At 35.1% G+C, this 25,453-nt stretch overlaps 1 protein-coding gene across 5 annotated transcripts in view; it reads left to right on the top strand.

The window, feature by feature from the left end:
• The window catches only part of MICU3 (mitochondrial calcium uptake family member 3), a 116,010-nt gene that overhangs the window by 71,573 nt on the left and 18,984 nt on the right, over nt 1–25,453 (top strand). For 4 of the 5 annotated variants that reach the window (XM_061177278.1, XM_061177276.1, XM_061177277.1 and 1 more), the window contains 7 exons: nt 3,257–3,352; nt 9,402–9,502; nt 9,999–10,170; nt 19,804–19,912; nt 21,922–22,079; nt 23,234–23,302; nt 25,046–25,234. In XM_061177278.1, the coding sequence (XP_061033261.1) occupies nt 3,257–3,352; nt 9,402–9,502; nt 9,999–10,170; nt 19,804–19,912; nt 21,922–22,079; nt 23,234–23,302 (705 nt within the window). In that variant the 3' untranslated portion in view covers nt 25,046–25,234. Of the gene's footprint in view, nt 1–3,256; nt 3,353–9,401; nt 9,503–9,998; nt 10,171–19,803; nt 19,913–21,921; nt 22,080–23,233; nt 23,303–25,045; nt 25,235–25,453 lie in introns of those variants that run through there. The other variant, XR_009698757.1, reaches the window with a different exon arrangement.

The following is a 25,453-nucleotide window of genomic DNA, read 5'->3' as shown; positions in this document are numbered from 1 at the left end:
ATTGTGGTATCATCCCAGTCTTCCGGCTTCTATTGCTGAAAATGAAAAGTCAACTCTGGGTCTAATTATTATTCTTTTGTAGGCAATCTGTTTTCTTTCTGGGTGCTTTTAAGATTCTGTTTGCCTTTGGTATTTTACAGTTTTATTACAGTCTATCTCTCTTTTTGCTTTTATCTATCATGAAATTTATTGGGCTTCTTAAATATGAGGATTGTTTGCTTTCATTATTTCTTGAATATCCACTGTCAATATGTCTCTGAATATTGCCTCTTTCCCATTTTCTCTAATATTACTTTCTAGAGCTTTCATAGATATTCATGTTTTAATGTCTCTTAACTCCTCTTTAATTTGCCATATTTTTTATCTTTTTACACTGCATTCTGTATACTTTATTCATATTATCTTCAAGTTCACTGATTTTCTCTCTAGCTGTATATAATATGATATTAAATTTCAGTGATTCATTTTTCATTTCTAGAAGTTTTATTTGGTTCTTTTTTCTAATCAGCCTAATAATTTTTGGTAGCCCCTTTTTCCTAAAAAGTCCTGTCAAATACAACTTCATATTCTTTAAACTTATTAAACTTATTTTGTATTCCATATCTAATAATTTCAATATCTAGAGTCTGCAGCTCTTGTTCTATTGTTTGTTGTTTCTGCTGGTTCCTACTTATGGTGGCTTACGTTCTTTTACGTTTAGTAATTTCCTATTATGAGCATGTACTTGTTGGAATGCATCTGTGTGGGTTCTTTAAGGGCTGGGTTAAGGGTGTGTTTTTCCTGGGAAGACTTGTGTGTATATGTTTGTTTCTATGATACATTGCAGGTACCTGCAGTCCCATGTAACTTTAAATTACAATTCTCGGGTTATGGTTTCTCAGGCCAAACTTGTCAGAGTGGGACAGATTATAAAGATGTAGTTTTCTTTTGTTTGTTTATATTTTTCTGTGTTTTTAAATATCACTAATAGCAAAGACAGTTGACCGCCTGATTCTGTGGGCTACTATTTTGGGGTTTTTTTCCTAGTTTGCCTAACCTCTGAGTGTACCCTTTCGCAGACCCTTACTTTGTGTAGGGTATTTACCTGTCCAGTAAATGGGCCGCTTTGGGGAGCCTCTGTTCTGCTTACCGCAGTGATAGAGTCCCATCTCTAAGTCGGTCTTTTTTCCCCTAGCTTCCTTTTTCTTCCTTCCTTCTAGCTTCCCTTTCTCCCTTATTTTACTTCCTTCCTTCTTTCCTTCTGTCTTTGTTTTGAGCTGCTATAACAAAAATACCTTAAAATGGGTGGCTTATAACGAATAATCATTTTTCATAGTTCTGAGAGCTGGAAAGTCCAAGATCACCCAACCAGCAGATTCATTGTGGCAGCTGATGAGGGCCTGCTTCCTGATTCATAGGTGGCACCTTCCCACTGTGTCCTCACATGGTGGAAGGGGGCAAGGGAGCTCTCTCAGACCCCTTTTCTAAGAGCACTAATCCCATCCATGAAGGCTCTGCCCTCATGACCTAATCACCTCCCACAGGCCCCACTCCTAATACCATCCCCTGGGGGGTTAGGATTCCAGTATATGAACTTTTCACACTATGGCTCCCTCCTTCCTCCCTCTCTTGCTCTTTTCCTCCCTCCCTCCCTCCCTCCCTCCCTTTCCTAGGCTCAGAACATACATTTTTTCCTATAGAGATCCGTGTCAATATAGTTTGTCAAACTAATTTTATCCCTTCGTATGTTGTAAGTATTTTTAATGCCATCAAAGTCTGTGTGGGTGGGGTAGGGGTGAGGGTGACCAGGGTTTGGAAGTAGGGGAGAGGCCTGGCTTCACCAAGCGCGTCGTTCCTGTTACCCTCCTAATAATAGTGTCGTGAGCCTCATTTTCTAGTTAGATTGGTTTAACAGTCCTTTTCTTAACTATATACTGCCTTTCTACGTTACAGTTTAAAAATATATCCACATTCAAAATATTTAGGTAACTTCGCAGAGTATTTAATCTAGTTACCATCTATTGAGGTTCTGCTATATCTGTGTAAAAGAAAATGAACTGTGTTAGTGCTACACTCAGTTAATTTTACTTGGTTACAGCTTACTTAGTTACTAAAGGGGGTGACGAGTAGATTCTCTGCCACATTGCTACATTTACACTTATGGTAATAAATACATCTATGTTATGTAAGTGATTCCTGCTTAATAATACTTTATTATTAACATTTTATTAAGAGTTTATTAAAATATGGGCAGTAGGCAGTGTTTTCTAGTTCATAATAATGAATTAAAACACAGATCTTTGAAATAATTCCCAGATGCTTATAATTGTATTAGTGGCACTGGACTTTTGAAAACTAACACACACACAAAAATAAGAATTCTCTCATCATCAGCCACTCACTCCTAAATTCATCATGCAGCATTTTCTTCTCACAATAACCCAAAGAAGACCAAGCCTGAGAATCTGTGAAATCTTTCCTGGTAGATCCTGAGAGAAACCACATTTAATTATTTTTGTTTATAGAGACCCAAGTTAAGCTTGTAGTTCTACATTTCATGTAAAGATTAGACTACACTTCTTAATTCTGATATCGCCTGCTTTAGACTAGCCTCTTAATTCTGATATCGCCTGCTTTAGACTAGCCTGTACTGAGATAGAAGCTAGTGCTCTGTCCTTGAAATATATCAGAAAGTACCTGATTTATTTACAGTAGACACCAAATCCCTGATTAGCTTTGAGTGGTTTGCCTTCAACTTGCATATTTCTTTTTGACAAGTTTTCGATTAATTTAAATTTAGTTTCTCTAAAGTATGGATATGGTCATTTTGATTCTTTGATGCACTAACATAATATATGCTAACCAACAAGGATGCATTTTTAAATTAAGCTTAATTTTTATAGGTTGCTATAAAATTACCAAAATCTTCTCCAAATGAATTTACTTCACACAAGGTGTGAATAAAATTTTTATTTCACACTTTCTTAGAAGTTATGTTTGTTTCATTAGAAGGGCATGGGGCAGGGGTGAAGAATGTGATTCTTATTGACAAAGCCACGTTGTACTTAGAAACAGTGGTTATATACCATTACACCTTTGAAAATGCCCTGGGTTTACCATTGATGTAATATAATACTGCTGTGTGCAGCAGAAAACAAAAAAGGTAAGCTAATGTGTTTTCTTTTCAAGGTTGGCTAGAAGAGATTTAAACTGTATAAATTATCATTGTTTCTGACTATTCTTTAGATTTCAGTTGTGCTTCTTAAAACTTCTACAGGTACTTAAAACAGATGCTGAGGAACTTGTCTCCAGAAGCTATTGGGATACCCTGAGACGTAATACAAGCCAAGCACTCTTTTCAGACCTCGCAGAGGTATAATTAAACCTCAACCAGGTCCTTGTACTATTTGCCATTTTGTTAATCTAGTCCTCATTTCATTTTCGAGTCACAGCGATGAAACCAAAAATATATTTTATATTTTCCCTTTTTCTCCAGTAAAGCAATAATTCCTATATATAAATTGGTATATTTGAATATGTCAACTGTGCTGGCAGGGGGGGCAAGGCCACCTGTAATAGTCCATGGTAAATCCACTCGCTTCTTGTAGAAAACATGACTTTCCAACTTAATTAAAAGGAAATACTGTTCTTTTTCACTTAAAGATCACTTTCAGGAAATTTGAAAATACTATTTTATAGTTTCACTGAACCTTTTAACCTTATAATTTGCAATGTTACATGAAATGCTGAAACTTCTAACTTGGTAAAAGATAGCTAATGCTTTAGAGTTATGGTAGATTTAAAATCAAATTTCCTAATATTAATAGCGAGTGGCTTACCAAGGGTGGGCATGGGGGAGGTGTGCTAACAGCAGTCGGTCAGGGAAGGGAGGACATTTTACCTTGACATTGGTTAGGATTGCCAATGTGTGGAAAATTAAAAGTAGACTGACCATTATATCATTCATTATTGTTTTTGAATTCCACAGAGACACATACCTTTTTGCTGCCCTCAGGTGGACTGTCCCCACCACCCCACTCTCATTATGGCACTGTTAATAGGGGTTTGTCATTTTAAAAGATGGGCTATGTCTTGTAGATTAAATGCTTTTCTATGTTCCCTATTAAGAATTTTTAAGAACTTTATTAGAGATGGCTGTCTGGCTTACCACAAAGGACTTTTCAGTAAATACCAAGAGATGTATTTTTTCATTATCTTTTTCTCTTGAAAGTTGGCTTCTCGTTTCTTTTTCTAAAGTTTAACTTTTAAAAGTTATACTTAAAAATATCTAGAGAAGTAAACTGGAATGAATTCTGTTACCCACATATACAGTGCTACTCAGTGGACACCTCTAGAGCAGGGCAAACACTTGTAAATGTTAATTTTGTCACTTGTGCACCATTTTAAAGTCCTAAAACAAATAAAGCATTCTGCCCTATATATAGTCTGTCTGTGATATGTAAATATGATGTAATTATGACCAGCAATTATTAATCTTTAAAAATTACCTTTTAAATTTTAGCTATTTTTAGGCATAAAGTGCTAATAGATAGTCCATTTACACATCCTTTAAAAGTGCTTAATTCTGTAGTCATTTATGTAGGCATATAGTAGTCAGTGCCTAAAAGTAAGAGCAATGGGGGACACTAGTCCTTAGAGCCCCTACAAGCCTGCTGTGCCAGCTTCAAATTAGCAGTCGTGTCCTGCTGTCTCTTCCCACCATACGCTGTCCACCTCTCAGCCTCCAGCCGATCTTCAATCCCATTTAACTCTGCTAGAAGTTCTCACAGTTAGGCACAACCTGCTTATTATATGTCAAATTTAATTTAAATCTTGATAATATCAGAAGACCAGTCAGCTCTTACATATACTCAAAGATCTTATAAAAGGTTTGCGTAAGATCTTTTGAAGATGTTTATTGCTCTATCTGATGTGTGCTGGAGCTGGCTTTTACAGCTTCCCAGAGCTAGTTCTGCACATCTCTTCCCAACTCAGCATTCTGTGACATTCCGTTGGTACCTTCAAATGGACCATGATAGGCGTGTTACTACCATAGACATTGGCAAACACTACAAATCAGGCTTTTTTATTTTCCTAGAGAGCCAGTTCACTAGCACACCATTAACTGTAATCAATCCACACTATAATCATAAGCTGCTAAATCAATTAATGAATTGACTCAAACATCATGAAAATAAATTTGATGGAGAGAAGTACAAAGAAAAAGAAGAAAACAAAACAAAACTTATACTGTGTTTCCAAGTAAAATAATTATTGGGGGATCATCTCTGTTACTGCCATTAGAGAAGATAATTGAGAATTAGCTGTAGTTAAATTACAACTCATTATAATTCCTTATAGGTTACTACTGATGCCAGTGAAACATTGAATTGTTTATACTGTCAGTACTTCAGGATTCGAATTAGTTCGGAAAGAAAGCTTAGAAATCTATTTGTATTTCTTTGTTCCTCTTATATTTAAAATGTAAATATTAAGATAAAGCAGTTCTCTTTACATAACGTAGGTAAATTTGAGATTAGCCTCTCATATTCTTATTCCAGAGCTATTTCTAACCATAAATTTTTTTTCAGTGATAGTAAAACCATGTTATAATGAAAATTTGAATACCACAGCTGATACCACTTTCTAACCAAAATAATAGATAATAAATTCATAGTACAATATGTCTATCGTGCAGCTATTGAATACAGTCTGTGAGTACCAGAATTACAAAAACTGTTTTGAGCTTTACAGATGAAATTTAAATTTTTTTCTTATCTGCTTTAAACTTTACTAACCCTTAATAAGTTTCAGTAGGTTATTTAAAACCTTCCTAACAAATCAAGAGTTGGACGATTTCCTCCAGCCCATGAATAGAGCTTGATAAGATTATTATCATATAGTAATCAATAAAAATATATTGAAAGAATTCCTTAAAACTCTTTAATAGCTTGATATATTTTTATTTTATGCAAGTTTTTTAATTTGTTTATTCCATTTTTGATGAAATCATTTAAAATAATTTTTAATCAAAACAAAGTTAGATAATGGCCTCTCATGGGGTTCTTTTGTGGCTTTTTCTTGCTTTGTTATGAAAACACCTGAATTCATTTTATTTTAACAATGAGCACAAGAATCAAAGGGATAAAGTCTCTATTTTTGTCTCAGCTCTCCTGTGATTTAAGTTATATAACACTGTTAGGATACCAAGGACACTGGTATAGTTTTCAATGACTCCCAACAGCACTCTGTTTCACTGAATGGGGGGGAAAGGTTTTCACTATTTCCATTTTCTAATTTTTCTCTCTAACGTCAAACTGTTGTTTATGCCTCTGTGGGTCTGGATTATCTGGATAAGAGCAACCTAAGTCTAATAAGATTTCGATGATGAAAGACTGTAAATGAAGATTTGCTCTGCTCAATGGGCATGAGAAAAACTGGCCAAATGAGGTCATTATTTAAAACCTGTGTAAAACAAAGCCACCTCATTTCAGTGTATTATGTCTCGAGGTAAGGAACATGACAACACTAGAGGAAAACATTCCATAGTTATGTTATCAGGGTTCTCTAACTTTTGGTGTTCCTGTATCCTCCCATTTTAAGGCATTTTTTTAGATCTATATAACATATATGTGTAGTTTCAATAACACAAAAGAAGCAAGAGTATACCATGTAAAAATATTTTTTTGCATTAAGCTCCAACATTATTTTCTGTCTTGTCTAGTCCTTTTTCAACTTCTTGGAATATACTGATTTGTCAGAAATAAATAATAATAGCTAACACTTCCTGAACATTTACAATATGCCGGTTATAGTGCTGACTCACATGAGTTATCTAATCCTCACAACGACCCTTTAGGGTAAGTACTGTTGTTGTTCCTGAGGATAATTATATCCTCAGTGAGATTAACTTCCCCAGGGTCACTTAACTAATGAGGAAAAAAGTCAGAATTCAAACCAGAAATCTGACTCTTGAGTTCATCATCCTATTTGCCTACCACGCTACTGCTTATTTGTGAAGTAGCAACAACTTGTTCTAAGACCTTATCCCTGCTCCTCTTCTCAGCCACTTTGCCCCTCTTCCACATTCCATCGCTCTCGCTTCCAGATGGATACCCCAGTTCTTCATGCTGACCTCTGATTGGCTCGAGCCTCCACTGTTATGGTCCATTTAGGCATGCCTTCTCAAATATTTCCTCCCCCTACTAAATTAAGCTCTTCCTTGGATAATAAACTGATTAGATTTGATTATACACGATCACAAAAGAATGTCTATAATTAACAAGCTACCTTCTCCCCCCACAAAGGTCTTAATGCTTTTGTCCAAAGCATCTTATGACTACCAATAAGAACATGTATATATTTCATTTACATTCATATGCCAACCTTATCCTGAAAATGGTTATTGTAGATAGGGTTTTTCCCATTTTACAGATAAGGAAGCTGACGATGAAAAAAGTCAGTGAACTCAGGTCTTCTGATTTTAAATCCTGTCCTCCTTCCATTACATCAGTCTACCTTCTCAACTTAAAGCTACTGGTGAAAGTATAGTAGTAGTGCCTTTTGAGCACTACTCAAAAATTACACTAATCTGTCACATAGGGGGCCTTGAAAGACTGGCACCACTAATATTCCTCAACACTCATACTAAGCTTGTTCAAGAAGGTATATTTAAAAGATAGTATGTGACACCTGGCTTCCTGGCTGTGTCGTTTTTCCCCAAGTGATCAGATCAAACCACTATCAGATCAAAGGAGTTGGTTATATTATAGGGAACTTCTCGGTTATTCCAGCTCCTGAGAATACTTGGAACTTGTCAGCAAACTCAAATAAGAAGTAGTAGAGATCGTCCAAACCAATTATTAGGAGGTTACATTCCAGAGATTATTTAGAAAAATCCAAACTAAATTACAAATATAGACTACATAGGTGATTACTAAAGAATCTCAACAATTTTAGATAATTTAAAGTAGAAGATACCCTACATGTTTTAAAGAGTCTTTAAGAGAGACATGAGTAATCCGTGTAGCAGAAAGATCACTTTAGAAACATAGTTTCATGGATTAAAAGAGGGCATGTTGGAGGGAAAAAAGCCTATCAGAAGATGTAGTCTTCTATAACTCCATTCTAGTCGTTACAAGAGAAGAATAATATTTGGTCTAGGGAGAAGGGAAATAAAGACCCAACAAATGTTATGAAGGATAAAAATGGCTATCTTCATGAAAGATTGGGAAGGGGGCTATGAGGAATCAAAAGATTACCAAATTTAGCGTTTGGAAGATGGGTAAGATGAGACTATATCAGGGAACATGGAAGACGACTGATGCTTTGAAGAGAAGTATATATTTTCTATTTCTTATGTTTTCTATGGAGTGGTATCATGATTCCAGTCAAGAAGTAATAGTTTCAAATATGTACCTTTAGATGGACATTTGCAGCTATTTTTTAAATATAGAAAATGATACTTACTATTTAACCTCTTACTTTTTCTTAGATTTCCCAGGATAATACATGGGGAGAGGTTATAATCACTTGAATTTTATTATTTTTGTAACTGAGTTTATAAGATAGGTATGAGTTAATGGCCAAGTGAAGAAGGAAGGAAAGAGAAAGAAGGAAGGAAAGGGAATGGGATGGGAAGGAGGGAAGCAAAAGGAAACCTGTAAAGCTACATTAAAGAGGGAAGATTTTCTCAGGGCATTAAACTTTATAAGGACCATAATTAAGCTATTTTAAGAATACAGTTGTTGGAACTTGTTTATCAAGTTGAATGGGGAGGGGAAAATCCTCTGGAATTAATTTCTTATCCATTCAAAAAATAATGTAAGACTTTTCTTTGGAAAAAATTATAGATGATATAAATTCCAAGGTAATATTACTGTAGTTTCTCTTTCAAAATACAGTATCTTCTATTTAAAGTATCATGGATAAGAATACAATAGGGAAGAATCATGGTTCAAGGAAACTATTTTGCGAAGCTTGAGGCCATTCTTTTGTCAGCCCTATATGTTCAATAATCTGAGGAATTTACCTCTTTTGGACATCCTAAATGAATGAATTTTTCAGGTTGATTAGGAAAATCCAAAGTAAATTACTTAAATAAAAATAAAATATTTGATGATTACTAAAGGATTTTAACTATTTTATATCATTTAAACTATAGATACCCTATATGCACAATTTGTGGTTGAAGACTTCTTAATATAATCATAACTTTAAGTTTTTTGAAGATAAACATCAATTTCATCTGTATTTCTGTTTTCAAATTTTGAACTTCTTTTTAACTGTAATGGCATGTATTAATACATCCTTCTGCTTTTCATTCTAATGTTAATGTATTTATGTTCTTTGGGGGATATTGGATATCTCTATTCTGTTTTGTTTTATTGCAGCTAACCTTTAAATTGTGATTTTTTTCAAAGCGTGCTGATGACATTACAAACTTAGTAACAGATACTACACTTCTTGTACACTTTTTTGGAAAGAAAGGAAAAGCTGAGCTCAACTTTGAAGATTTTTATAGGTGAGCTTAATTTTTATATTTGTATTGAAAAATGTTAACATGCTAAAGTCAGGAAGGTCTTTAGGAATCATTTAGTGCAGTGACGCTCACCTCTTTGCTGCTTTCATCTTAACTAAAGATACTCTATAACAAATATCCACTCCCGTCAGTGCTTGTGTACCAGTAGTTCTACTGATAAATGTAACAGGAAGTCACTGAATGAGGAAAAATATCCAGATATCTGGATTATTTCCTATATATTCAGAAGAAAGAATATTACCAATTCCTCAGTCTCAATAAGCTGCAGTAATAATAATAATAGGCATGTATATAGTGTTTGCTGCAGTAAACACGAGGCAGGGCACATTAACTCCTTTAAGTCTCATCACTACCCTGCAAGATATTCTTGTTATGCCCATTTTACAGATGAAGAAGCCAAAGTCCTGAGAGGGTAAGTACCATCTGTTACCATCACTCTTCATTTATCTTATTCATTGTTTATGTATTTTTGTCATAGATTCATGGATAACCTCCAAACAGAAGTTCTAGAAATAGAATTCCTTTCCTACTCTAATGGGATGAATACTATCAGTGAAGAAGATTTTGCTCATATTCTTTTACGATACACAAATGTGGAAAATACATCAGTATTTCTGGAAAATGTGCGTTATAGTATACCTGAAGAAAAGGTATCTAATCCCCATTTTTACTTTGTTACATATGTTATTACCTTGTAATTATATAGGTCTGTAAAATATATTGTCCTTCTGTTAGTTCTTTTGCTTCTCTGTGGATTAATAGATTCTTTGGGTGTATTCCATCCTTCTTTCCTCTGTGTCTTAAGCGCTCTGGCTAAACTTTAAAATTGATTAATTTAAAATTCTGGGTTGGGACTTCCCTGGTGGCACAGTGGTTAAGAATCCACCTGCCAATGCAGGGGACACGGGTTCAAGCCCTGGTCTGGGAGGATTCCACATGCTGCGGAGCAACTGAGCCCACGCGCCACAACTACTGAGCCTGTGCTCTAGAGCCCATGAGCCACAACTACTGAAGTCCGCGTGCCTAGAGCCCGTGCTCCACAACAAGAGAAGCCACCACAATGAGAAGCCCCCGTTCACTGCAACTAAAGAAAGCCCACGCATAGCAACAAAGACCCAACACAGCCAAAAATAAATAAATAATAAATTTTTAAAAAAATAAAAAATAATAAAATTCTGGGTAGATATCCATATTTTTCTTGGACATGCTGAAAACCTTTAAGGTTATTAGCAGTTATTTTATTCACATTATGGATATCACTTTTCAAGAGAATTCTGCTGAGCTATAAGCTTTGACTACTATGTAAACATCACCTCATATAAAACAGTTTATATTGACATCATTTCAGTCACACTTTATTCATTTCTATAATACCCTTAATAAAAGGTCATTAGAAGACGGCTATTGACGAGTGAGTGATCTTATCGGTAGTTGAAGTGAGGTTTTTCAAAGAGTTTGGATGGCATGAATGGTTAAGAACCTAGGACAACTGATTGTCTATTTGTTTAGTAGCAAATGTTTTGTCAGCAATTCTGAGCAGTTGCATTATCTAGTGGTATTTGAGTGCATCACTGCAACCAAATAGAACTGGTGTTACAAGTACCCCTTCAAGCATGGGATGTTTTGGATATATTGCCTTCTATTTGTGTTTGTAGAAGGATCAAGTTAATCTATCCAAGAAAAACTTGCAAACAGCTTGACTTTGTTTAAAATTGGTACACTGTGACGGTGCTAACAATTCTGCAGGTCCCCTACGGAATGAGGAAAAAAGGACTTGATGCATTTGACTATTAGTTTATGTAATCACTTAGGGGTCTTTTATCTGTTTCACATGTTGAAGTAAATTTTTTCCAATTCATAGACACTTCCCTAAAAATAAATATCAGAAATTGTACTATTTTGTCAAGCTACAAGTGTATTATTTAGGGCCTTGAAGAATATGCTTTTTTTTCTTTTATCCACTGAAACTTATAAAAATCTGAAATTCAAAAAAATCAATTCCAGGGTGAAGTGTTTAGGGAACTCTTTGTACTGTTTTTGCAACGATTTTTTACATTTTAAATTATTTCAAAATAAAAAGTTTAGGGGAGAGGAATTCCCTGCCAGTCCAGTGGTTAAGACTATGTGCTTTCACTGCCATGGCCCAAGTTCAATCCCTGGTCAGGGAACTAAGATCATGCAAGCCGTGTGGCACAGCCAAAAAAAAAAAATTTAAAAATTAAAAGTTTTCTTTTAAGTTAAATTCAGCTTCTGAAAACTTCTAATTGATAGAGGTATCTTAAATGTAACAAATCATTACAGTAAGAAAAGGAAAATATGGCAAGTGAACCAGCATTGATTCTGATTTTTTTTTTTTTTTTTGCATTATCTCATCAATCATTAGAACAACCTTCCAGATACTGATAAATTTCTTTTAGAAAAAGGGAAGCTAAGGCTCTCAGGTACGTAAGATAGTTGCCCAAGGATTCAAACCCAAGACTCTAAGCCAGTGATATTCCTAACACACCCTACTTCTGTATTTACCATCTTTTCACCTGCCATCCCCTTCTCTCAAAAGAATAACAACTAGTAGTACTTGAATAGCACTTTACATTTCTAAAATACTTTCATTTCCATTCATTTATCTAGCAGATATTAAACATCTACTATTTACTAGGCCTTATTGTAGCCACCGTGGATAAAGTGACAAGATAAGCAAAATCCTTCTCTCATGGAAACACATCTTAGTGGAGAGATACAATAAACAAGTAAAGGAAAAATAGTAAATGATATCTTTTCAGATAATGATAAATATTATGAAGAGGACCAAAAGTCATGAGGACTAGAAAAGAAGATAGACAATCAAGGTAGCTTTTGAGGAAAGGCTGTGAGGAATGACCTGTGCCAAGATCTGGATGAAGAACATTCCAGGCAGAGGAAACAGCAAATACCAAGGGCCTGGGGACAGAAAAAGCTTCCTTTATCTGAGAAATTGCCAAAAGGGTAAAGTCAGTGAAGGGGAAATAGTAGGAGATGGAGGAGAGATAGATAGGGGTCAGGTCTCAGAGGACCGTGTAGGCCAAAATAAGGAGTTTAGATTTTATTCTAATAGTGATTCTAAGAGTGATGGTAAGCCACTATAGTATTTAAACTTTAAAGCAGTGGTAAGTAAACTACCTACTTCCTATTTTTGCAAATAAAGTTTTATTGGAACATAGCCACGCTCATTCTTTTAATGGATTGTCTCTGGCTGCTTTTGTGCTGTAACAGTAGAGTTGAGTAGTTGCAACACGCACCATATAACCTGCAAAAATAAAAATATTTATTCTCTGACCCTTTATAGAAAAAGTTTGCCAATCTTGTTTTAGAACATAGGTCATGTTTGTTCATTCAACAAGTATTTATTCAGTGAGTATTTGTTGTCTACTGTGACACTCAAATCTGATCTAACTCATGAGCCAGATATGACCTGATTCATGTCTCAAAAGATCATCGTGGCTGGTGTATACAGAATAGACTTCAGTTGGCCCAGCTTTGAAAGAAGAAGGCAAGTTAGGATGTTGTTATAATAGGAGTGTAGGTAAGAGATGAGCATGGTTTGGACCAGGGTGAAACTAGGGAAAAGTGGTCAGATATTGGGTCATTTGAAAAGTAGAGCTGATAGAACATGTTGCTGGATTAGACTGCAATATGATGGAACAAGAGGAATCATGAAGAACTCCTAGGTTTTGGCCTGAACCACATGGTGAAACAGTGCTGCCATTTATTGAGCTAAGCAAGACTACGAGCTTGGGATTCGGAAAGAATCAATGGTTTTATTTTGGACAAGTTAAATTTGAGATTCCTATGAGGTATCCACTTGAAGAAATTCTGCAGGCAGTTGGATGTGTGACTCTAGCATTCAGGGGTGCAATCAGGACTACTTTTGGTGTATAGACTTCCAAATTGTGTCTCCAGTTTAAACTTCTCCTGTGAATTTCAGTCTTTTACTTCATACTGCCTACTCAGCATCTCCAGTAGTATCCAATAGACATCTCAGGCTTCATAGTTGCAAAACTAAACTCCTGAGCATCCCCCCAAAATCTTGCTCCACGCGCCATCTTCCCTGCTTGAATGAATGGAAACGCCATTCTTCCTAGTCGTTCTGGCCAAAATTTCTGGACTTCTCCCTCTCATTCTACATACCATCCATCACAGATCCTCCTGACGCTGCTTCTGTCAGAATTGGATCACTCCTTGCCATCTGCACTGCTACCACCCAGGTCAGTTGCCTCCTAAGTCACCTCTCTGCCTCCAACTTTGCCTCCCTGCCATCCGCTCCCCGTTCAGCATTTAAGGAAGTGCTTTATACCGTGATTCAGATCTTATCATAGTAACTCCCCATTTTTCTCCTTACAGCGGCCTCCAAGGCCTACACAGGCTGCTCCCTCATTACCTCGGACCTCACTTCCTGCCATTCTCCCCTGTCCTCACTCTGCTCCAGCCACACTGGCTACTTTACTGTTTCTCAGTACCAGGCAATCTGCTGTCTCAGGGGTTTTGTGTGTGTTCTTTTCTCTGCCCAGAATGCTCTTCTCTTAGATATGCTGTGTATATCGCTCACTACGTTATTTCTCAATGAGGCCTACCCTTCCAATCTAATATATAAAGACTCACCTATTATATAAATAATATGTAACTTACTATGTTAAGTAATAATCTAGTAGATAAATTATAACCCTTTCCCTTGGCATTTCCTATTCCTTCTTCCCTTAATCTGTTTTTATTTCCATAGCATTATCGTCTTCTAACATACCATATAATTTACTTTTTATTTTTCATTGTTTATCTGGATAAATAATAGTATTGATATTTACTTATTTTTATTATTTGTTGTCTGTCTCCCCTAACTAGAACATAAACTCCGGGAAGGCTGGTGTTTTTATCTTTTTTATTCACTCATATATCCGCAGCACCTAGAGCCCCTGTCAAATGAATTGATAGATAATATTTAAAGATGTGGAACTTAAAGCTTTTCTGTTTTTGTGAATTTTATCTACATATATATTCACTCATATGAAATGGTAGATATATACAAAGTTATTTATTATAGCATTGTAGCAAAAGATTGGAAACTACCTGCCTCTTTCAGTAACATACTGGTTAAATACCAGAAACTACCTCTTGCAGTAAGTTACTGGTTAAATAAATTATGATGTAACTATAGAATGGGAAGAGGTGCAGCTGGAAAAAGACTAAGAAAATTCTTTATGTACTAATATAGAATGATCTCCAAGATGCAGTAAATGAAAAAGAACACAACTTAGAACATTGTCTATAGTATACTACCATTTGTTTAAAAAGATAGCCTATGCTAATTCTAGAAGGACCCACAGAGCTAAAAAAACATTGGTTCCTCCAAGGAAAGGAACTACATGGCTAGGTGACAAGGGTGGGAGAAAGGGAGATTTTGTGTTGTATATTCTTTTGTGCCTTTTGAATTTTGAACAGGTGAATATATTGCCATATAAGATAAATAACTTAAAAAAATGTTAAATACCGTGGGACCAGGTGAACTTACCTAGGAGAGAATGTAGATAGAGACTGTAGAAGGGAAGGGAAGAGGGCTTCTTATCATAACCACATAATGTAAATATTAACAAGAAGGTAATAAAATTATCGTTATTAAGCTTTGAGGAAACTGATGTTCAGAAAGATTTAAGAGACTTACCTTATTAGGTCATTCAGCCAGTAAATTTCAGAGTTTGAATTTTCTGCTTTTTTCACAATGGTACACTTCCCTCAATCTTTCAAAGTTGTTTATATATTTCTAAAAGTTATTATATATTTGCTATTTAGATCAGTTACTGATCTAAATAGCATACTTAATTTATGATATGAGTATGAATTTTGTGTTGAGAATAAACATAGTTTATATTCCTGAGGTCCTCTTAAGCGCATGTGTTCTAAATGGTCGTTTTAATTTGGATGATAATTTGTCTTGATGATTTTTTTGGCTTTTTCAAGTTAATCTTTTCCTCATTCTAGTCTTTTGATTTTTTCAAATTTTATCGAGGTAAAAATCATGTAACATAAAATTAACCATTTTAAGCTGAACAATTCAGTGTCATTTAGTATATACACATGTTGTACAACCACTATCTCTGTCTATTTCCAAAACATTTTCATTACACCAGAAGTAAACCCTGTACCTATTAAGTGTTTCCCCCAGCCTCTGGTAACCATCAGTCTGCTTTTTCTCTCAGTGGATTTAACCGTTCTGGCTATTTCATATAAAAAGAATCAGGCAATATGTGACTTTTCATGTTTGGCTTCTTTCATAATGTTTTTGAGGTTCATCCACATTGTAGCATCTATCAGTATTTCATTCCTTGTTATGGCTGAATAACGTTCCATTGTAGGTATATACCACTATTTGTTTATCCAGTCATCTGCCCATAGACATTTGAGCTTTTCCCACCCTTTGGGTATTGTGAATAATGCTGCTATGAATATGTGTGTAAATGTATTTTTTTGTTTGAATACCAGTTTTCAGTTCTTTTGGGTATATACCTAGAGTGGAATTGCTATATATGTAAATTATAGCCATCCTAGTGAGTATGAAGTATTATCTATGTAATCACCTTTACCTTTACCTTAACCAGACTTCTTTATTTCTTTATATAGCTTTGAGTTGCTATCTAGTTTCTTGTCTTTTCAGCCTGAGGGACTCCCTTTAGCATTTCTTGTAGGACGGGTCTGCTAGTAATGAATTCCCTTAGCTTTTGTTTATCTGAGAATGTCTTAATTTCTTCATTTTTGAAGGATACTTTTGCCACATACAGAATTCTTGGTTGACAGGTTTTTTTCTTTCAGCACTTGAAGTATCCTACTCACTTCTTGCCTCTGTGAGTTCTGATGAGAAATCAGCTGCTAATCTTAATTGGGGATCCCTTCTATGTGAAGAGCTGCTTCTCCTCTGCTGCTTTCAAGTATCTTTGGCTTTGGCTTTTGACACTGTGAATATGTGTTTTGGTGTGGGCGTTTTTGAGTTTATCCTCCTTGGACTTCATCGAGCTTCTCAGATGTGTAGACTCCCGTCTTTCCTCAAATTTGGTGTTTTCAACCATTATTTCTTTAAATATTCTTTCAACTCCTTTCTCTCTTTTCCTTCTGGAAGTCCCATAATGTATATATGAACTTGATGGTGCCCCCAGGTCCCTTAGGCTCTGTTCACTTTTCTTCATTCTTGTTTCTTTCTGTGCCTCAGACTGAATAATTTCAATTGTCCTCTCTTTAATTTCGTAGATTCTTTCTTCTGTCTGCCCAAATCTATTGTTGAAGTTCTCTAGTCAGCTTTTCATTTCAGTTATTGTACTTTTAAGCTCCACAATTTTTATTTGGTTCCTTTTACACTTTCTATCTCTTTATTGATATTCTCATTTTGTTCATACATGGTTTTCCCGATTCCCTTTAGTTCTTTGTCCATGGTTTCCTTTAGCTCTTTAAGCATATTTACAACAATTAATTTAAAATCGTTTTTTCTTTGGTCCAATGTCTTGGCTTCTTTAGGGATGGCTTCTGTTGCTTCTTTTTTTTTTTTTTTCCTGTGAATGGGCCATATTTTCCTGATTCTTTGTATGCACCATAATTTTTTACTAAAAACTAGCCATTTTGAATATTATATGGTAACTCTGGAAATCAGATTCTCCCCTACAGTTGTCCATTTGCAAAATAGCTTGGATAAGTCACTAAACAAACAGAAAAGACTGTGTTCCTTGTCGTGTGCAGTCACTAAAGACTCTGTTCCTTTATCTTAGGGGTTAGCCAGAGAACTGACAGAGATTTCCTTAAATGCCTGAAGCCAAGAAGAAAAAAATATAGTATGGTCCCAGTCTTTGCAGTTAAGCTGTGAGCTGGAGCACTCCTTCAACACTAAGCCAGGCTACCTAAGCCCCTTTATTTACCTTCACCTCCTGCTTTCACAGAGCTCACGTATCTGCCAGAGGTGGTAACCTAGGGTCCTCTCAGGTCTATTAAAGCATGTGTCAGTTCCTGGGCATGTCCAATTTCCCAAGTATATGCAATAGCCCTGTGAGCCCCTATTCTCCCAGTAACCATTCTCTTCAGCCTCCTCCTTCCCAGGCTTTTGGATTCTGTCTGCCACTTGTCTCCTCTGTCGTCCCTTGCCCCAGGCTGGCATAGAGTCTGTATGTCTTTAAATGTTTTGATAGATGTCACTATCACCAGGAAAGCCATTCTAGTCCAAGGGGAAAAGGATGAAACAAAAGTCAGCCTCTGTGCTGCTCCTTCAGGGAATCACCAAACAGGTCAAATCACATATCACGACAATTTGAGAACAAGGCACCCTTACTGAAAATCAGTTGACCATAGATATTTGGGTTTATTTCTGGACTCTCAGTATATATGTATTTTTGATACTTCAAAGTCTTCAGATATTATCATCACTATTTTTAAATTAAAAATTTTTTAACTTTAAAAATTTAAAATATTTTAAAATGTAAGCTACTTCTTTTTACTCCACTTCTAACGATTAGGACACACTCCATTCAAGTCCCAGTGGTTCATTACAGAAGTGATTCTGGGAATAAGAATGGGGAGGGAGAAGAAATGGCCATACCCCTCTCTCTCTGCCACTTCCCCAGACTGTCTGTCCCTCACTTCTGTTAAGAATGGATTGCTTTAAATAATCGCCATCAAAATGAATGCCCTGTTTTTCAATTTACAGTTCCATATTTACAAACACAAAGAGTTTAATCTGTACAAAACAATTATTGTGTGGTTTTGAATTTGCCCTGTCTTTCCAAACATGAGATCCCCATTTTGAAAAATCCAAAGTTTCAGATGGAGAACATTGTATTCTGTCATTCTTTGATTTGCTTTTAATTTTAAGCTCCCTAAAAGTATTGACATTTTTGTTTACACTTTGTTTTAAAATATCCCATCCTCTTGTTTTTCACTTTTAGCAGCATTAACCTGTCACCCTGACACAGAGACTGTTGCTGGGACAGCTGGTCCAGCACAAACTGATACAGAACCAGAGCAGTGGCCAGTTTCCCTGGCAACAAGCTCTTCACATCAAGACAAACCCCTTCTGGCTCAGTCTCCCTAATTGAGTCAAACAGTCCTGTCAGGAAAACACGGCAGGGGGGATCAGGTCACAAAGCGGAATCCAGAGTTGGAATGGCCATAAATGAATGTAAGGAAAGAGAAAAAGAAAAAGTGAAGAGAAATGACAGTGATGATTCTCCTTGAAAATAAAGAGGGGTTATAATTGAAGTGGAACTAATGTGTATTAAAATTTGGTATTATTATTTCAATAACAAATTGATAATATTATTTTGATAATAGATCACTTAATCAGTAGTTGGCTTATATGAAAATAGACTCTCTGGTTCTTTGCCCAGCTTTCCAGTGCCACCTTGTTAGCTTCCCTTCCCCTACTACCCCAGTAGTCAGGTCAGAATTTGTGAAGCCTAAGCTCTCAGCCCTCTGCTTGTTCTCTGTTTACTTTGTCTCTCAGTTTTGTTCATCTTGCTGAGGAGAACACATCAAGTAAATGCAGCTCTTTGTATCCAAATTCGTATTATCAGAGATACATTGTGCTTATTTCAAGTAACTTTCCTGTTTAATTGAAGTTATAGCAGTGGCAATAATTTCAATTTACATAAATGAAATTCCAGAGTCCTTTCCATGATCCTACCCCAGGCCCTGTGTTGGGCCTCCCAGAGCTCTGCGTATAGTCATTGTACTTCCTCCTGTTGTTCCGGCAGCCTTATCATGGCAGGAACAAGTAAAAATACACGTCTGTTGGCTTATTAGACATTTTTATTTTGCATGGTCATTATAAAGACGTTAATGACCTAATGCTGAAATATATTTAAGGAGAAATACATGTACAGGAGAAACTGTTTTTAGAGGGGTTTTTTTTCTTCTTTTTTCTTAATGATCATACTTACTTTTAAAGTTTAAAAAATTCAGGCCTGAAGTAAGAATTTTTAAAATGGAAACTTTTAAATTTATGTTTATTGTAGCATTTTTTTTTTTAACTTTGTGCTGATATGACAGTGTTTTAAAAATATTTTCACCTATCATTGCTAATAGTAGCAACATTACCCAGTGGAAAAAAATTGAGTGAATTTTACATTCCATTTGGAGAAAGAAGGTTTCAGAAGGTACCCTGAAAATATATACTTACAAGATATATTGCTGATGCTCAATCTACTTATTTCTAGTAAGTGTAGCTATTTATTTAAATCAATTTGACAATGCTAAATATATTTACATATATTTTCCCAATATAGGGCATTACATTTGATGAATTCAGGTCATTTTTCCAGTTTTTGAACAACCTAGAAGACTTTGCAATAGCCTTGAATATGTATAATTTTGCAAGTCGTTCTATAGGGCAAGGTAAGTAACAAACTTTCAAAAACTAAAAGCAAACCATATTCCTACATTGTTTCTAGTGGCTTTGACAACAAATTAACTAGATATATCATATTAGTCATCAATTTGCCTGAAAGTTTGGTGTGTACTTCAACAGGAAATTTGTTTTCCCTAAGCAAAGTTTAGGAAAATATGCTACATTTTTGTATTAAATTTATTATTGCCCTTCACTGCATATTATGGGAAAAGCTAATGATGTCTGTAAAGGTTTAAAGAGGAAGAAACCTCATGGCTGCTTGGTAACGTTGAGGGATATGTGTCTCCCTATAGAAGAGCCAGCTGGCCATGCCACAAACATCATCAGGGTGATATTCACATGATTTGTTTGTATTACTGATTTTACCCACACTCTCTGCTGGCTCAGAAACCTGAATTTTGTCAACAGGGCCACCTCTTGGCTATGGACTTACATTAGCCAAGTTTTAAGAATGATATATAAAAATGATAGTCAATTTTGCTTGATTTACCAAAAAATACACCTGCCATAGAATTCTGAATGCTGTTGTCCTCAGGACCAGCTCATTCTTTCCCTGTAGGTAGACTAACAAGTCAAGTCCTTTTCCCAGGATTCTGTGGCTATGACCACCTTCCCTTCCCTCGTGGCCATATTGTTTTTAAATATTCTTGCCATATGAGGACTTTCTGGTTGTGTCTTTACGGTGATTTTACCCATATCTGCCATAATCTAATAAGTGCTAATCCCCCAGTTCAATCTCAGAGGACAGTCTCGTTATTTTATTACCAAGTTCTAGGGAGAAGGCAAACCGGAGCCTCTAAGTGCTAATAATTCTCTTTCCCCAAAACACAGATAGTGAATCCCTCACATAGCTTCATTCACTTACTCGTTGAGGAAAAGAAACCTAAAAACTGAAAAATTTTCATATTTCACCCTTTGACTGGTCTAGATATTCAAATAAGGCATCTTCTTAACACATTTTAGTGTTTTAAAACCAAAACCTTTGGGAGCCCTCCCTTAACAGGCCAATGTTTTACTGCCATGGTAAACCTACTAATCAACCTTAAAAAGAAAAAAAGTCAGTATCTGCTTAGCTGGTTCAGAATGGAAAGTTGCTCTTTTACGTTGTGGAACTGAATGAAACGAAATGAAAAAAAATCACTCTTGCAGGTGCTAGGAATAGATCTGTCTCTTTTATTTTTTTTTCCGTTGCCACTTCTAGCACCTTAATTCAGGTTATTACCTCTTAAAAAGAACTATTGCTGTAGCCACCTCAGTGGTATTCCTGCCATTATCCACTCTCCTCTCCGATGTTTTCTAGACAACTCACAGAATAATCTTCCTAAAACAGATTAACCCTGACACACCTGCTATGGAAAACTCTTCAGTTCCCCAATTGCCTGTTGAAGATCATACAGGTTCCTCACCTCAAAGTCCCCATGCAGAGCTTCCCCAGCTCCTGGGTGTCCAGGCTGCTCATTTTCTGAACATGCCTTGTGCTCCTGTGCCCCGCCCCACCTTTGTTCTTTCATGTCATCATCTGCCATTTCCTCTCATCTCTACAAGCTGAAATCCTTTATCCTTCAGGGCTGAACTCAGATACAAAGCGGCAGCCTTCCCTAATCGCTGTCTTCTCTCTCCTTTCCCTACTCCACGCTACCCCACAAGTAACCACTCATTTCCAAATTCTCATAGCGCTTTGTTGCTGCTTTCTGTGTGGTCCTGTGTAATGATTATTTGGGCAGGTGTGTCATCTCCCATCTGAACTGTAAGTTTCTTGAGAACTTATTCACCTTAATAACCTCTAAAGTATCTGTGGTTGATAGTAGGCCCTTTTAATTAAAACCACAAAACATTTTATGTTCCCTAAAAGATAGCATGATTAATGAAAAGTGATATGTTACATAAGATCATCACCCATGTTTAGGAAAAAAATATTTTATAACCTTGCTAGTAGTTAACACATATTATAAAAATAATGTTAATGGTTTACTCCTTTTCTGTGTCATTTATCTAGATGAATTTAAACGTGCCGTCTATGTAGCCACTGGCCTCAGACTTTCACCACATTTAGTGAACACAGTCTTTAAGATTTTTGATGTTGACAAAGATGATCAATTAAGCTATAAAGAATTCATTGGAATTATGAAAGACAGACTCCATAGAGGATTCCGGGTAAACCTATAAATTTCAAGCCTATTGCTATCCTTTTTAAAAACTGAAAGAAAAAATTCCATCTAAGTTTCAGAAACAATTTATAAAAGTTTTTAAGGATATAAACAGGAAATGTTATATTTGAAAAGAAAAAACATAAGGCCCTACCTATTTTCAAAAACAATTTGAAGAGATAAAAGGTAATGCTTTTTTAAATATAAAATCAGTGTGAATTTTAATAACTTATTTTCATATTCAGTTAGTTTAATGTCTTCATCCCAGTTTGTGGGGGGGGAAATGTTGCCAAATATTTTGATTCAGTCTGCACACTGGCTGTTTAAGACTTGCTAGTATACAAAGAAATATCACTATTTCTCATTTTATATGATGCAGATTTCCACTAGGCAACGTGAGGTTCTTAAGTCACTGCATATTCAGTACTTTTTATATGGAAAATGAGGTAAAAAATGTTTTTTTGTCTGTTGAACTATTCTTTCCTGTTAACATCTTATACTGCAAAATAATTACAAAAAATTCAGTGATTTTTCTCAGAAGTATGTTTTAAAGAATGAAATGTAGCATAAATCAATAAATGTTTACACATTTAATGTATTTGGATGTGCCACAAATGGAAAAAGAAAAAAAAAATGTATGATTAACAGCTAGAATATTCAGTCTTCCCTCTTTGGTAACAGTACCCCTGAGCATTATACATTTAAAAAGAAAAAATATATATATGTACCAAAAAATCAAGATTCATCTGAGACAATGTTTTTAAAGATTTTTAATGGATTCTTAAAATCCCAACTGTCTTGGTAAAGATACCGTGTACTTAACTGCCACCTAGTGGTTAGTTATTAACATTTGCAGTGATGGCACAAATGCCTAAAAGGACATGCGTTGAAAATCATTTTTTTCCACAAAAAGTTTAGAATAGCAAGATCAAACTAAAATTTTGCGTTCGCCAAAAAGTTCGTTCAGGTTTTTTTTGTAAGATGTTACGAGAAACACGAACAAACTTTTTGGCCACCCCCGTATAAAACTATGCTATAAACCCCGACACTGTATTTCTCTCTTAGATTTTATGTATTTTTATTTTTGCCTTATTTATTGAATATCTGTGACCCCATAACATTTTATTTACATTTGCACACTTTTAATCCTCTGTTCCACAGGGTTATAAAACGGTTCAGAAGTATCCCACTTTCAAATCCTGTCTGAAGAAGGAACTTCATAGCAGATAAGTATGTTAGCACCCCTGTTTGTCTAAATTTGCTTAGTAACAGTAAAAGAAGGGTCATAATTTATTTTTCTCTTACAACATTTAGGTAATAGCTGAAAGAAATAGAATTATAATTTATTTTTAATGTTTAGGTCACTAATTCAAGTTAAGAATTAGTCTTTTAATGATTTCATTTTAGACCATATAATTCAGTTTAAGAATAGTTATTATAACAAAGCATTAGTTTGCCACTATTAAGTTGTGATCTAAAAATGAACTGGAATAAATACTTATCTGACTGGAATTCTCATGAATGTCGTGATTGAAAAATTTTCTGTTTAACCTGTAGTTTTGTATCTGAGCAGATACAATATAATGAATCCAGATTGCATTTTTATAATCTAGGATCACTAGCATCTACGGGATGTTTGTTACTATTTTTTAGGATCATGATTCCAAACATCTGCAACAATAATAACAACTAAATATTTTTAGAGTTATTTTGGGTGCCTGGCACTATACTAGGTGTTCTTCTACATGTAGTATCTCATTTAATCCTTACAGATAGATATCCCATTTAACAGCAGAGAAAATAGAGACTTGGTGAGTCATTTACCCAAGATAACTTGCTAGTAAGTTGCAAACCAGGATTTGAGCAATTTGAGCCTCATTCTGTGTGATTACAAAACCATCTTAGTTATTATTTACTGCACCATCACCATAGAATGAAATAGTTGAGGAAGATACGGGAGATTTGTTCAGTTTGTATCAACCCAAAGAAGTATCTTATCTCAGACTTGTTGCTGATCTCCAAAATGACAGATTTGTTTTTCCTTTTTTGTTTTTCTTTTTTCTTTTAAAAGTCAACTATAGCTATAAAATTTTGGTTGATTGTGGGTTCTGATTAGGTCTCTGCAGTGAAGCTTTCATTCATTTACATGCTTGCAAATACCTATTTTTTTGATATTTTTCTCAAGATTAAAACATTTATATTTGTCTATAGTGGCATTACCAAAGTGGTACATATGCATAGGATGTCAATGTATATTAGTTAAAAGACCAAAAGCTGTTTAGAAATAAGTATGAGAAATATCATAATAGATATGGTTAAATAGGTTCCTTAGGACTTACAGATCTTAATATGCCACTATTGATTTGTCTCTCTAAAAGAAAACAGCAGTATTTGGTATTTTGCAAAGTAGCTTTGAAGCCTAATATTTTATGGAACCCATTTAGGGAATTGCTGGTCTAAAATGTTTAGTGGTAAGTAGGCTTATTTACTTATCTAAGGTGGTAACTGTTGTGATTGAGCTAACAGAAGAAGTCAGGTCTTCCTAATCTCTATTTTGAGGAACTTTATATTGCCTTTATTATAAGAAGTTAAACTAAACATTTAAAAAAATAGTAGGACTATACCATTTATATGTTCATATAGATAGTGTTTCCAACCAACCTGTAATAGTGTCACATTGACATTATTGATTCTGTGTAGTAGTATATAGAACCATAGATGAAAATGACTACTTAGGTTCTAGAACTTTGTAAGACTGAGGATTAGACAAGTTACTAAACAAAACACTGAACTTTTAAATTAAAGGAAATAGTTTATGATTAAGTCTTTGATTCTTATACTTTCTGCTGCGTGTTTTTATCATGTGCCTTACTGTTTCCTGTCATTATTATAATAATTGATTAATGCTATTACCTCCGAATTTCATCCTAAAAAAATGTTACTTTTATGTATTACATATATTTTTTTAATTAGGTACTTCTAAAGCAAAGTTTAAAGGATTATTATCTACTTGAAAATGCAAGAAGCAAAAACTTCAGAGGGCGGAAGCAGGTCTGAGATCAGAACTTGTGTAAATGAAGGAAAAGGTGAAATGCTAATTATAATTTTTTCTTGAACTGAATTTTTGAACATAAGATGCATCTTCTTACTAATTACTAATGTTACGTGTTATCACGTTGAGCTTTTGCCTTGATTTACTGAACTCTCTGCACTTTTTCATTCCCTTCATATTCTTCCAGTGACTATATAAGAATGTATTTTAATTTTTTTTAAACTTTATTAGAAATTTGTCTCATTTCAAAATAATGTATGACTCCTGGAATCTAGATCACTTAAAAATGAACAGCAACATATTTTTGGTTTTGGACTGAACTTATTATC

Source organism: Eubalaena glacialis, chromosome 20, assembly GCF_028564815.1.
Source record: "Eubalaena glacialis isolate mEubGla1 chromosome 20, mEubGla1.1.hap2.+ XY, whole genome shotgun sequence".
Taxonomy (NCBI): domain Eukaryota; kingdom Metazoa; phylum Chordata; class Mammalia; order Artiodactyla; family Balaenidae; genus Eubalaena; species Eubalaena glacialis.
This window is presented reverse-complemented; position numbering and strand designations above follow the sequence as displayed.